At 35.0% G+C, this 13,902-nt stretch overlaps 2 protein-coding genes across 2 annotated transcripts; both read left to right on the top strand.

The window, feature by feature from the left end:
- The first annotated feature begins 789 nt into the window (after nt 1–789).
- On the top strand, nt 790–4,699 carry LOC115992476 (putative disease resistance protein At1g50180). Its single transcript, XM_031116682.1, has 2 exons — nt 790–1,952; nt 2,952–4,699. The coding sequence occupies exons 1-2, from the start codon at nt 920–922 to the stop codon at nt 4,661–4,663; spliced, it is 2,745 nt and encodes a 914-aa protein (XP_030972542.1). The 5' UTR covers nt 790–919; the 3' UTR covers nt 4,664–4,699.
- Nucleotides 4,700–12,464: 7,765 nt separating this feature from the next.
- LOC115988440 lies at nt 12,465–13,546 on the top strand. Its single transcript, XM_031112013.1, has 2 exons — nt 12,465–13,287; nt 13,387–13,546. The coding sequence occupies exon 1, from the start codon at nt 12,481–12,483 to the stop codon at nt 13,285–13,287; it is 807 nt and encodes a 268-aa protein (XP_030967873.1). The 5' UTR covers nt 12,465–12,480; the 3' UTR covers nt 13,387–13,546.
- The last annotated feature ends 356 nt before the right edge of the window (nt 13,547–13,902 follow it).

The raw sequence follows: 13,902 nt of genomic DNA, 5'->3' as shown, positions 1-13,902 counted from the left end.
TTTCAAATATTAAGTATAAATTTTGCTTATTATTTAAAGAAAGAATATTATTAAAATATTAAAATTCTCTACATATTTAAAGAAAGAATAAATAACTAAATGTAAAATGAATATTGTCAATGCAAGTTATTGTAGCAAATTTGTAAATTTATTCAATTATACATAAACTAGTGTGAGTTATTTTTAAGATAAAAAATGTGTAAATTTAACACATTTTTCTATTATAAATGGAAACGCTCAAAAATAAAATAAAATAAAATAAAAAGAAAGTCATCGGGGTAAATTTAACACATTTTTCTTTTCAATAATTTTGGCAATGTTGATGCTCTTAATTCTTAAGGCCCCATTTGGTAGATTTATTTAACATGTTTTCAGTTTTTAAACAATTTACACGTATTTTTACACACTTTTTCACTTATACACATTTCAAAAAAATACAAACAAAGTTACTAGAACGATATTACCATACAAACCCTAAGTCATCAGTGCATATTCTCAAAAAATAAATAAAAAAGCCATCAGATTCTACCCTCTTGGGCCTCATCCTCCAGAAAATGCTGGTGACACACTTGTCCCCACATGACCTACTAACATACTCTAATCAACCACATCTCACCAAATAAAAAATTGTGACATAAAATTGTGCATAAATGTGGGTCACACTGTCACCAGCATTTCTCCTCATCCTCCACTTGCGCTGGTCAAAAAAGTCTGTGTTCACACGTTCAAATCAATTGAGATCTCAAAAAAAAAAAAAAAAAGGGCAGCTAGTCAAAAAAGTCTGTTCACATTCAAATCAATTGAGCCGAACCAGAACCACATTTGGTAATTTATTTTAGTTTGATATTTTCATGCTAGAAGTGTTGCCACTGCTTGTTGTTCTGGTTCAAGAAGGAAAAAGCAGGAGGAGACGCACAGCATGGCCGAGTCCGTAGTGTCCTTTGTTGTGGAAAGGCTAGGCAACCTTCTAATTGAAGAAGCAGCGTTTTTACAAGGAGTGAACCAGCAAGTAAATCAGATTCAAATCGAACTAAAGCGGATGCAGTGCTTCTTAAAAGACGCAGACAAAAGGCAAAACGATGATGAAAGTGTTCAAAATTGGGTTTCAGAGATTCGGGAAGCTGCCTACGACGTTCAGGATGTCATTGAAACTTTCGCCCTTGAGATCGCTTCAAAGAACAGAGACAACAACCCAGTCAAGAGATATGTTCCTAGCTTCAACAACAGTAGAAAGCTTCACAAAGTGGGGTCCAAGATTGAGTCCATTAAAACAAAAATTTCCGATCTCACTAGAAGCTTACAAACTTATGGTGTGACTCCCATGAAAGAAGAGGGTTCGAGTTTATCTTTGGACAGGCAAAGGCAATTGAGATGGTCATATTCCCATATTGTTGAAGAGTATATTGTGGGATTGGATGAAAATATAAAAGAAGTTGTTGGTCAGTTGGTGAATGAAGATAAACAGTGTCAAGTTGTGTCTATTTGTGGGATGGGTGGTCTAGGAAAGACCACTCTTGCTAAGAAAGTTTACCATCACAGTGATGTTAGGCGTCATTTTGATGGTTTCGCTTGGGCTTATATATCCCAGCAATGCAAAACAAGGGATGTTTGGGAAGGAATATTAATCAAACTTACCTCTCCAACCAAAGATGAGAGGGATCAAATTTCGAAAATGAGAGATGAAGAGGTGGCAAAGAAGCTTAATCAAGTTCAGAAAGAGAAGAGATGTTTGGTGATCCTAGATGATATTTGGAGCACAGAGGCATGGGATTTACTTAGTCCTGGCTTCCCATCAGGACAGGTAATTAGTAGCAAAATTCTACTAACAACTCGCAATCGAGAAGTAGCCTTGCATATAGATCCAAGTGGTTTTCTACATGAACTGGGGTGTTTAAACGAAGAACAGAGCTGGGAGCTGTTTCAAAAGAAGGCATTTCAGAGACAAGATCCAGGTATATTCTCATCCTACCACTTTTATGGTTTACATATGTACAATTGCATCGACACACTACAAATTGAGGAAATCTTGATTCATGTTTAGAACATCTTATAATCTCATAAATGTTCTTTTATTATAGTAGTTTTTATTGTAATTATTATTTGATCAAGGTATTAAAAGCTGAGAAATGCAAGTGGTTTCTTTCTATTGTAGTTTTTAGTTTATTTAGGTAATATTTAATCAAGGTATTTACTTAAATCTTGTGAGTAGGGCTTCAAATCAGCTATCGAAAGCTACAATGTAATTTAGGTGCAAACAACTTCAATCTCAATCAATGAAAAGAAGATTATGCATTGAAATTGATTCAACAATGCATATCACTAATGATTTAAGATTGATAAGTAGCCTGTTAGTTTGTCTTGTTTGCTAAAAAGGACTAGAATCATTTATTTGGCTTCTTAAAGATCAGGGGAAAGGCTATCATTTTAAATTGTAAACTAGAGGACAAATTCTTTCCGACCTGGGAAAAAATGTAAGTAATTTCCAAGCAAGATCTGAAGAGACGGTCATTGCAGATTAAAAGTCAGTTTAAAGTGTGGACTTGGTCAATTAAGTCTTTGTCTTGAAAATAAGCTGTATAATTATTTACCTCCTGTAATTTGAGTTTGTCTTGTGAGTTGTGCTTTCAATTGTTGGAGGTGGTAGAAATAATGAGGGTGGTATTGTCTCTAGACTATATATATGATAGTAAACTGTAGGATTCCAAATTAAGCATTTTGAACTAATTCTATATTGTCATTTGGTTGAGCATAGGTCCCATTTATCTATCTCTTAAACTTGTTGTGCCTCTAATTTTCTCTTTCTACCCCTTCCATCCACATCACTTTTGCTTCCAATAACAATGTTGAGCTTCTAATACTTGAAAGTGTTAGACTTTCTAATGTAGTTCCTTTTATCATTATTGTTGATGGTGTTAGTGTTGTCGTTATATATGTTTATCATCATGATGCAGAATTCAGAATTTCCAAAGACATGGAGAATATAGGGAGGGAAATGGTGGCAAGGTGTGCTGGTTTACCACTGGCAATTATTGTGCTTGGAGGACTTTTGGCAACAAAAGAAACATTGGATGAATGGGATATTGTGCATCGAAATATAAAGTCACACTTAGGTAGAGGCCGTGGTCAACAATCAAAAGTTTACGAGGTGTTGGCTTTGAGTTACTTTGAATTGCCTTACCAATTGAAACCATGCTTCCTCTATCTGAGCCATTTCCCAGAGGACTTCGATATACCAGCAAAGAAATTGGTTCGACTATGGGTGGCAGAAGGCTTTGTGCCTCTGAAGTATGAACAAGAGGGAGATGAAAAGTTGGAAGATTATGCAGAACGCTACTTGGTTGAGTTGATAAATAGATGCATGGTTCAAGTGGGTGTAATTGGGTCAAATGGAAGGATTAAATCTTGCCGTCTCCATGATCTTATGCGAGACCTATGCTTGTCAAACGCAAAGCAGGAAAATTTCCTCCACATACTAAGTCCTTGGAGTAGAAATGAGACAGTTGATTCATCAACCGGTAGTATTCGAAGGCTTGCCATCTTTTCTGATGTTCCCACAAATAATTATTTCAAAGAGAATCCCCAGATTAGGTCCCTTATATACTTCAATGATATTAGCGAGCAAGTCAAATCAGTTTTTAAGTACTCAAAATTGCTTAGAGTTTTGGATCTGGAAGGAATCCAGTCATTGGATGGACAGTTACCAGAGCAAATAGGAAGCTTGATTCATTTGAGGTTCTTAAGCTTGAAGAAAACTCATATACGAGAATTGCCTTCCTCCATAGTCAATTTGGTGTGTTTAGAGACCCTAAATTTAGAAACCATTGAAGAACTGAGTTGGGAATCAACTGTACTAATACCGACAGTGATATGGAAGATGAAAAAGTTGAGACATCTATATCTTCCAAAGTGGTGTAACTATTTAACTGATGATAAGCTGCAACTAGCAAAACTGAGCAACTTGCAGACGCTAGTGAACTTTCCCACAAACAAATGTGATGTAAGAGATCTTCTCAGTTTGACCAATCTTAAAAAATTGGTGCTAAATGACCCGAGAGATTTCCAAGAGTTTGGGGAAATCTTCAATCCTCCTAATAAAAAATTAAGCAACCTTCGGTCCTTGTCCATGAAGACTGAAATGCTTTCATTCCCTGATAAGGTAGTAGACATAGAGCAAGTAGTACAAGGCTGTCCTCGTCTTCACAAGCTGCACATAGAAGGGCGGATTAACAAACTACCAAATCACCAGGAATTTCCTCCATACCTTGCCAAGTTAACTTTGTGGGGATCTAGACTTGTGGAAGATCCAATGCCAATACTCGAGAAGCTACCTTACTTGAGGGTCTTAAGAGGATGGGAAGCCTTCATTGGAAGGCAAATGGTTTGTTCTGAAAAAGGGTTTCCTCAACTCAAATCTTTACTGCTACGGGGCTTGCCTAATTTACAAGAGTGGATAGTGGATGCAGGTGCCATGCCAAGTCTTTTCCGTTTAGAGATTACAGATTGCAACAAGTTGGAGACGGTTCCAGATGGATTGAAGTTTGTCAGCGCACTTCAGGAACTGGAGATTCGATGGATGCCAAGAGCATTCAAACATAGGCTTGAAGAAGGAGGAGAGGATTTCTACAAAGTCCAGCACGTGCCTTCCATTACTTTTCTGAATTGAGCTTTGAATACAAGGGTGATCATTTGGTAAAACGCACTCAAAAGGTTTGTGTAAACTTATTTTCTAAATTCTTTAGCTTCTCTACTGCAACCTTTAGTTTTGTTAAAAAGAAGATGAGAGAAAGAAATGTCACAATGCTAATCCTAATCCAATAGAAAGATATTAAGTTGTGTAAAAATGCCAAAAGTTGTAGCAGGTGACTATAATTGGGACCATAGGAGGAACTGAAGTCGATTAACTGCCATGGCACTTGTTACTCCTTTATTAGCACAAATAGCAAATTATAGCACCTATAGTGGTTACAAAGAATCGCCTATGAAATGGTTTGTTTCATGTGTAGGTACATTAATGGGAGCAACTACTGGATAGCAAGGTGAAAGAATGATTTTGTGCCTACAATAATATTTGAAGTTTGCAGCTGCGAGGAGTCACCATAAAGAGAATCTTGACTCGATACTTGATTTAATTTATAGTCATCTATTGTTTGATTTGAAGTCACAACTTCAGTTTAAATCTCACATGTGTTCGTTTATGTGTGTTAGCGTGTATAAGAGTTATTTCCCTACTATACTTCGAGTTCAATTCTTTTTCTGTGTTAAAGCTTGACAGTAGTCTGTTTGGATTTCTATATGATGTCATCTCCATGTTATTTATGCATCCAGTGGATCAAGGTTAACCATCAAATGACTGGTGACAGTAGTCCAACACATGCTTTCCATTATTTTTCTGAATTAAGCTTAGAAAATAAGGGTGATCATTCGGTAAAACGGACTTACTGTTTATATAAACTTTTCTTCTAAATTCTAAAGCTTCTCTACTGCAATCTTTGTTTTTGTTACAAAGAAGATAAAAGAGAAAGAAATATCATAAATCCTAATCCTAATGACTATATTTGTCAAAAATACATGTCTAATAAAAAAAGTAGTGATATGTCAACAACATTTTTAATTGTGTAACAATGCCAAAATTATAGGAGGTGGATGTAATTGGGACTGTGTCAAAATTATAGCAGGTGGGTCTAATTGGGACTATGTCAGTCAACTAGCATGGTACTCATTAAAAAGACGAAAAAAAATATCATGCAGGCCAATTAGAAAATTAAGACCTATATATATATATATATATATATATATATATATTCAAATACAACAATTACTAACCCTCAGTCAGGGCCGGCCCTAGGCTTAGGCCAAGTAGGCCATTGCCTAGGGCGCCTTACTAGAGAAGGCCCCAAATTTGGAGGCAAATTATTTTATTTATTTTTATATAAATATTTTTGGGAGATATTAAAATATTTTAATTTAAATTTTTTTTCATTATTAAGAAGACTCAAAAAATTAAGTAATGCTAGAGATAGATACAAATTTAAATAAATAGGTCTTAAAAATAGATGTGTTACTAATCACAAGTAATTCAAATAGGAAAATGTTAAAAATACTATAAATTTTACTACATAACTTTTATTTATTTAATTATTTTTATACAAGATAAAAAATTTATTCTGACCTAATCTAAGTGTATATGTATGCAAAACTCTCTTCTAAAGACTTAAATCTCGGCTATTACCCTCCCACACCCCACAAGAACTTATATTTGTGGAGTGATCACTGCACCAAAGGTACGTAGTGGTTTCCATAACTTTCATAATTTGATGTGACAATGAATATGATAGATAGATTTTAACAAACTATTGAATGCATTTTTGAATGAATATTTGTGATTGGTGATATATTTTTGTAATTTTCATGTTGTAAATTTTATAATATTTCTAGTATTTTTGTAAACCTCTTGTTATTGATCATATTCATTACATCACCAGTTTGTAGTAAAATTTGTTATAACTTTACATTTTCTAAAAAAAAAAAATCATATTAGAAAGTAAAAAGAATGGATTTTAAAAAAACTCTTATATAAAATGCTAGTTAAATATTATTTAAGTGATAACATAAAGGCCTTATTTGAAGATTTCGTCATTGGCCTCCAAACGCTTGGGCCGACCCTGCCCTCAGTTCAAAAGTAGGATAATGCTCTAATATTATTTGTAACACCTAGTTCGATCCTTTGAGCCCAAAACGCTAACCCAAGTGGTGTTTAGGAGTCCTAAACTTCTCAAACTTTCCATCTCTAGTCGTTGTGAGACTCTCCCAAACAGCCGAGAAAGTATCTCTTTCGTCTATCTTATATAGCATCCCTCTAGGCTCCACTGCACACAAGCAAATTATGACGTTGTACAACTCGTGTGTGCGGCTCCCAAAGAGTATTCTATTGTCAAGATATCATTTGTCATTTAATCACATTTACGTTATATTTTGTAAACATTAATGTAAGTTACAATTGGTGTGCAACTATGCATAACTATTTATATAGCCCCAACATGATTGTAAATTTTTAAATTTTCCTAAAATTCAAAAGAATCAAATACCCAAGAAATTAGAAGTATGGGGAAAAAAACACATGCACAACAAGAAGTTGTTCCTTTTTTTTTTTTTTTAATTCGATAGTTGGAGAGGGAGGGACATTTGAATTCTAGATGTTTTTGTTGCAAATACCAAAAGATGTAAATTAGTTGAGCTACAATACTCTCGATTTATTATTAATATATTTCTTTTCACTTTGGGCTCAAATTCAAAGAATTTAGTTTGGACTCTAAATGGTTCTCAAAAAGATATGCGTAGGCTAAAAAATGGATGGTCCAACATGTATGCAGTTTTACTTCAATTTTGTTGTCTTACAATGATTTTATTCCGATTCAGATCACGATTTTGTTAATCATTATACGGTTATGCCATTGATCATCAGATTCGTCATAATCTCACCGTGAGCCTGTGATCTTTATCTTAATGTACACAAAGAAATTAAAAATGGAAAAGAGCACTAATACATGGAATGCTATCTGTATTTATATTGGTAAGTTATAAATAAAAATCCTCTATCTCATTTTGATTTAAAAAAAAAAAAAAAAAAATTAGACGTATAACGTACAATAGTTAATGAATTATAAAGTGAAAAATTAAGAGTGGGACAAAAGATTTTTTTTTTTCCGCAAATAGCTTCTTCTTTTTTTTGTGTGGGAATTTTCACAAATAGCTTTGTTTCAAAACTACACCATCATCACTTTATACTAGACTTGATAAATTTTTCTTAAAAAGAAAAAATAAAGACTAATGAATCAAGTCAAATAGATTTGTGTTTGAACTTTTTTGAACCAATTAGGTACAAATCAAACCATGTAGGAGTCACAAATGTATCGGACTAAAACAGGAAAACATAATGCTATTTTATCATCCTTGCATGGTCTTTTTTGGGCCAAATAAACTCAGTATATATGACCCATATGTTTTCAGGTTTTTATACCATCTTGATTTGTTTGTTTTCAGGTCTAGTATGGGTCAAAACATATGACCCATACAAATTTAGATTGGTTAATGCTGGGAGAATGAAAAAGAGGGAGGGCGAAAAATATTGATCGAAAGAATAGAAAATTAAGATAATAAATAGTATTTGTATTTTTTATCATGTATGTTTGGTGAAGAAAGATGAAAAAGTAAAAAATAATGAGTAAATTACTAATATATTTTTATTATTAAAAGTGAAATAATAGAAAGCGGCAAGATAAAAAAATTCTCATTTTTTTTATCACACTTTTTTTTTTTTTTTTTTTACTTTTCACCGCAACCAAAATTTTGTTTTAAAAAAAAAAATCTCGTTTTACTATTCTTGTTTTTTTAGAATTCCTCCCCCTTTTCATAAGATTGATTTTATCATGTCCACAAAAAATAAGAAACTAACAAATGCCTCTTTTTGGCAAAAAAAGAAATGTCAAAAGAGTGATGAAGAAGGGGGAAATTTCTTAAGTACTCTAAGAGGAGAGGTTATTGTGTACTTCCAGAGCAATTATTTTTCCTCTTACATCAAAGGCAGTGCCACGTTCAGGTCAAGGTAATCACAGGATCACCCTAACTTAGGAAAAAAAATTATATATAATAATTTAAAATTTTTATATTTGCCCACCCTTTAAAAAAGAGTCGTGACAACTCTAAAAAATTTTTAAGCCCAAAAAAATTAAATATTGGTCCATAATTTGGTCTCATAAAGATGTGGTCTTTCAAACAAATGGCGAAAATGGCCAACTGGCCTTAAAAACCAAACTATCTAGTTAGTAGGCGAGACTTAGAAACATATTTCGTTAATAGCATCTCGAGCCTCAGAGGCTCGATTTTGGTCTCAAAATCGAGCCTTTAAGCCTCGATTTTCTTGTGTGATCTGGCCTGTACACGGTGGAATGGTCCAGCTGGAAATCGAGTCTTTTAGACTCGATTTCCACGTGAAAATCGAGTTTCTAAGACTCGATTTCCAGCTGGAAAACGAGTCTCACAAACTCGATTTTTGAGTACAGTTCTCTTGCTTTATTCGTGTCTGATGTCTGGTCATGTCAAGTCCCACAGCTCAGCTCGTTTTTTGTCTGGTCTGGGGTTTCTCAGGAGTCAGCCTTTGCAGTTTGCACATGCTCACTCATTGTAGGTTACATTCAGTTGTCTGGCTTATAGGTACACACATGCTAGTACCCACATCCTTCCTCTCACTCATTTTCATTTCAGCATAAAATTCTACATCTGGCTGTGCTGTTTTACTCTCATTCAAATCTCACCCCATTACAAACTTCAAATCAACTCACCCCACATCCTCATGTCAGGTAAGGTTTCTCAATCTCTCTAATTGTTAGTTTCATATATAAATATAATATATATATATATATATATTATTAGGTTTTTTTATGGGTATGTGTATCATGATTAATTTTTTTTGTTTGGTTTGATATTGTTTTTTATATTTTTGATAGAATGATTTGAAGGTTTGTAATGGGGTGAGTTGTGTGTTTAGTTTTTTTTTAGTATAATTAATGATTTTTTATTTTTTATTTTATTTTGGAAACAAATGATAATGATTGGGTGTGTTTGTATGTGAATATGCAAATGTAGGGTTTGTAAGAAGTTATATTTGGTAGTGTATATATTTGCTAGGATTTTATACAAAGTAAAAAATATATTTAGGTATATATTTGTATTGTTAGGCTTTTATCATGACTAATTTTGCAAGTTAGTGTATATAATTTGCTAGGATTTATACAAAGTAAAAAATATTGTAGATATATATTTGTATTGTTAGGCTTTTATCATGACTATTTTTGCAAGTTAATGTATATATTTGCTAGGATTTTATACAAAGTAAAAAATATTGTAGTATATATATTTGTATTGTTAGGCTTTTATCATGACTAATTTTGCAAGTTAGTGTATATAATTTGCTAGGATTTATACAAAGTAAAAAATATTGTAGATATATATTTGTATTGTTAGGCTTTTATCATGACTATTTTTGCAAGTTAATGTATATATTTGCTAGGATTTTATAACAAGTAAAAAATATTGTAGATATATATTTGTATTGTTAGGCTTTTATCATGACTATTTTTGCAAGTTAATGTATATATTTGCTAGGATTTTATAACAAGTAAAAAATATTGTAGATATATATTTGTATTGCTAGGCTTTTATCATGGCTATTTTTCTTGTTGTTTGGTTTGATATTTTTATTTATATTAGTTAGAGCTGAGTTGAAATTTTGTAATGGGGGTGAGTTTTGTTTTTAGTTTTTTTATTTGTTTGAGTACGAAATGATAATGATTGAGTGTGTTTGTATGTGATGTGGGGTGAGTATATGCAATTGTGGGGTGAGAATTTGTGATTTTTGTACTTTGAGTAGATAGAAAAGGTTTTGTAATTGATGTTAAATGAAAGAAAAAAAATATGTCGCTAACATATTATACTTGACTCTTTAATAGGTTCACAACATCTGAAGAATATTGATATAAATGTATACTACGGTGGACCTCTTAACAATCCTGGGGGGATTGAAGGATTTCCATTTACAGGGCCGGGTATCCAATGCTACCCCATGATGATACGTCGTAAGTTGAAGACGTTGAATGATTTGAAGTTGAAAATAATGGACGAATTGAATTTGAACTCTGCTTGGTATGACATCAAGATTATTTATCGTTACCCACAAGAAGTCCTACATGAACGGATAAATTATGGGTATATGGCAATTAAAGAAGACAAACATGTGAAGATGATGTTTAATAGGATCCAGAAAATGCCCCAAGTAAATGCTACTGAGTTATACATAAGTTCAGAGCCGCTTGCGGAAGTTGATACTGAGATGGTGCAACAAACAACTACGTCTTTACTATTTACAGCCCTTGATGATGGATGCACTGCAATGGGAGGGTATACAATGGGAGATTATATGCTCCCATCTCAAGATCATGTTGTAAATACTGGTGAAACCCTCCATTGTCAAGAGACACATTTAGAGGAGGATGACGAAGACGAAGACTATGTTGAAGACGAAGACGAAGACGAAGATCATGCTACGAATGATGGTGAAAGTATTGATGGTGTGGATGAGTACGAAGAGAGGATTGAACGAGGTGACCTTGAGAACGATGTGGATGACCATGAAGTCGTTCCCCATTTTGAAGAGGAAAATATGGAGTTCCATGATGAAGATGATGCAGACGATGATATTGGCATCCAGCGTGATACAAATACGACCACTGGCTACAGACCTCCTGCCGACTCATTCTACGCAAATACTTGGAAAATATGTTTGATCCTTCACGTCTATTAGAACCATTTGTTTGTACTTGGCAAGATGGGATGCACTTTTGTAAAGGGTTGACTTTTGCAAATAAATCGGCGGTGAAACGTGCATTGACAATATACGCAGCAAATGATAATAGAAATTTTATAACCCGGAGGTCGAGCACCACAAAATTGTGCGTCGCATGCGTTGATGACAACTGCAAGTAGTATGTTGGGGCATTCAAGAAGAATAAACTTAATGGTCTGTGGGTGGTCACGTCTTATGTGGGTCCACACACTTGTATACCCTTTGGCCTGCAAAGAGACGGTAGAATGATGGATTCTAATTTTGTTGCATCAGAAATTGTGGAAAAATTGCGACAAAATCACACTGCTCGTATTGATGAGCTCTGGGAGATCATACGTACTAAGTATAATCATGAGCTTTCTTACTATAAAGTATGGGACGCAAAACAAAAGGCAATTGCTAAGATATTTAGGGATTGGGAGGAGTCTTACCAAAGGTTGCGGAAATTGTTGTTGGCATACTTGGATCAGGACTCAGGTACCAAGTACAGCTATCACACCATACCTAGGCCATACGAAAGTATTGCGGTACTTCACTATGTATATTGGGCATTCGCTCCATGCATTGCTGCATTCAAATATTGCAGGCCAGTGATCAGTATTGATGGGACTCATTTGTATGGTAAATACAAAGGGGTGTTGATGATTGCAATGGCAACTGATGCTAACCAAAAGGTTTTGCCTCTCGCCTTTACTGTTGTAGACAATGAGTCAGGGCCTAGTTGGGGTTGGTTTTTAGAGTGTGTTAGGACTTCCATAGAGCATGTCATACCTAAGGATGGCATTTGCATTATTTCTGACTGACATAAAGGTATCAAATGCGCCATTCGAGAGTGGCCTATAGGTGAGGACGGAAGAGAACAGGTATATCATCGATATTGCCTTCGACATGTTGCTAGCAACTTCAACACAAAATTTAAGGACCCGACTTTAAAGGCATTGGCCTTGAAAGCTGGATATGCAACTCATGAAGCAAAATTCACGTCCATAATGCAAACCATTAAGGAGGCCGAGATTAATTTACTGAGGGGTGTAGACCCTACTGATCGCCACATCCTAAGCTATATGCCTTACACATATCTAATGAGTGAGGATGTTGATAAATGGACCCAGTCACAGGATGGTGGAAGACGTTACGGGGCAATGACAACCAATATCTCTGAGTGTTTTAATGGGGTACTTAAAGGTGCCCGCGGTTTGCCCATTGCTGCAATGGTTGAGTTCACATGGTCCAAACTTGTTGCATATTTCTACGATCGACATGAAAAAATTCTTTCTGATCTCTCTCAAGGTAAGGTGTGGAGTGATTATGTAATGAAGATCTATAACAAAAATGAGCAGAAAACTGCAGGACACACTCTGAGGAATTTTAATCATGAAATTGGTGTATATCAAGTGGTTACCCCGTATAACGACCATAGAGGTGGAGGGGGAAACCACAGTCATGAAGTGCACGTAATTGAGCAAACATGTGGTTGTGGAAAGTGGCAAAACTTGAAGATCCCTTATTCACATGCAATTAAAGTTCTTAAAGGTCTGCACCTCGATGCGACCAGCTATATTGACCCATGTTACAGTTTGAACAACGCCATTCAGACATATTCACATCATTTTGTGGTGCCAAAATCAGAGTCATTGTGGAGGGATGTTTGCGGACCACGGTGGGTGCCTGACCCACAGCTGTTGCGGGGCAAAGGTCGTCCTGTGAAGTCAAGATTAAGGAATGAAATGGATGGGATACGACGAGAATGGGGAAGCCGGAGGGAAGATCCGGACTTGAGGGAGATTCAACCAAGGCAACGATGTGGAGTGTGTCATCAAGAGGGGCATAACCGCAGATGTTGTCCCAATTCCCATGGGGCTTCGACAAGTGGTAGTGCTGCAAACTAGGTAAGTGTTGTCACTGTTTTTATATAATATGCTCAGAATGTCATTTGGTTGTTGTTCTTCACATTTGGAAACTAACAACTGTACCTTCGTGGTTGTCAGGCGAGTGGAGACTGGATTTTTGAATGGCATTGTACGTGGGACTTGTGGTTATGTTCGGTATGGACAAGTGCAGCAAATTCTATGTAGACTATGTTGTATCAGTATGGAAAAGTTATAGGTGACTATGTAGAGTATGTTGTATCAGTATGGACAAGTGTTAGACGACTATGTAGACTATGTTGTATTGACTTAGTTTTTATTTTGTTTATTGCTAAATATTGTGCTAATTGAATATTTGTTATCCATTGTACTCGTTACATTAATTGCGTTGTGCAGCTTTTGCCTGTAATGCAATGATATGGCATTGACAATGTAGCTACTACTTTGCCAACTTCAACCACAGCGGCCTTGTTTGAACCGATGATAATGTATTGACTGTTTTTGTGTGCTAAGGGCAACTAAAATGCCCATGAATAGTAACTGTTTGAATCCGATTGTTTGCATCTGATGTACTCTCTCCTTGATTGGTGATTATGCTTGTATCTACTTCTTTACCGCTGACCATGTGATGTGTTC

Source organism: Quercus lobata, chromosome 5 (assembly GCF_001633185.2).
Source record: "Quercus lobata isolate SW786 chromosome 5, ValleyOak3.0 Primary Assembly, whole genome shotgun sequence".
Classification (NCBI taxonomy): domain Eukaryota; kingdom Viridiplantae; phylum Streptophyta; class Magnoliopsida; order Fagales; family Fagaceae; genus Quercus; species Quercus lobata.
This window is presented reverse-complemented; position numbering and strand designations above follow the sequence as displayed.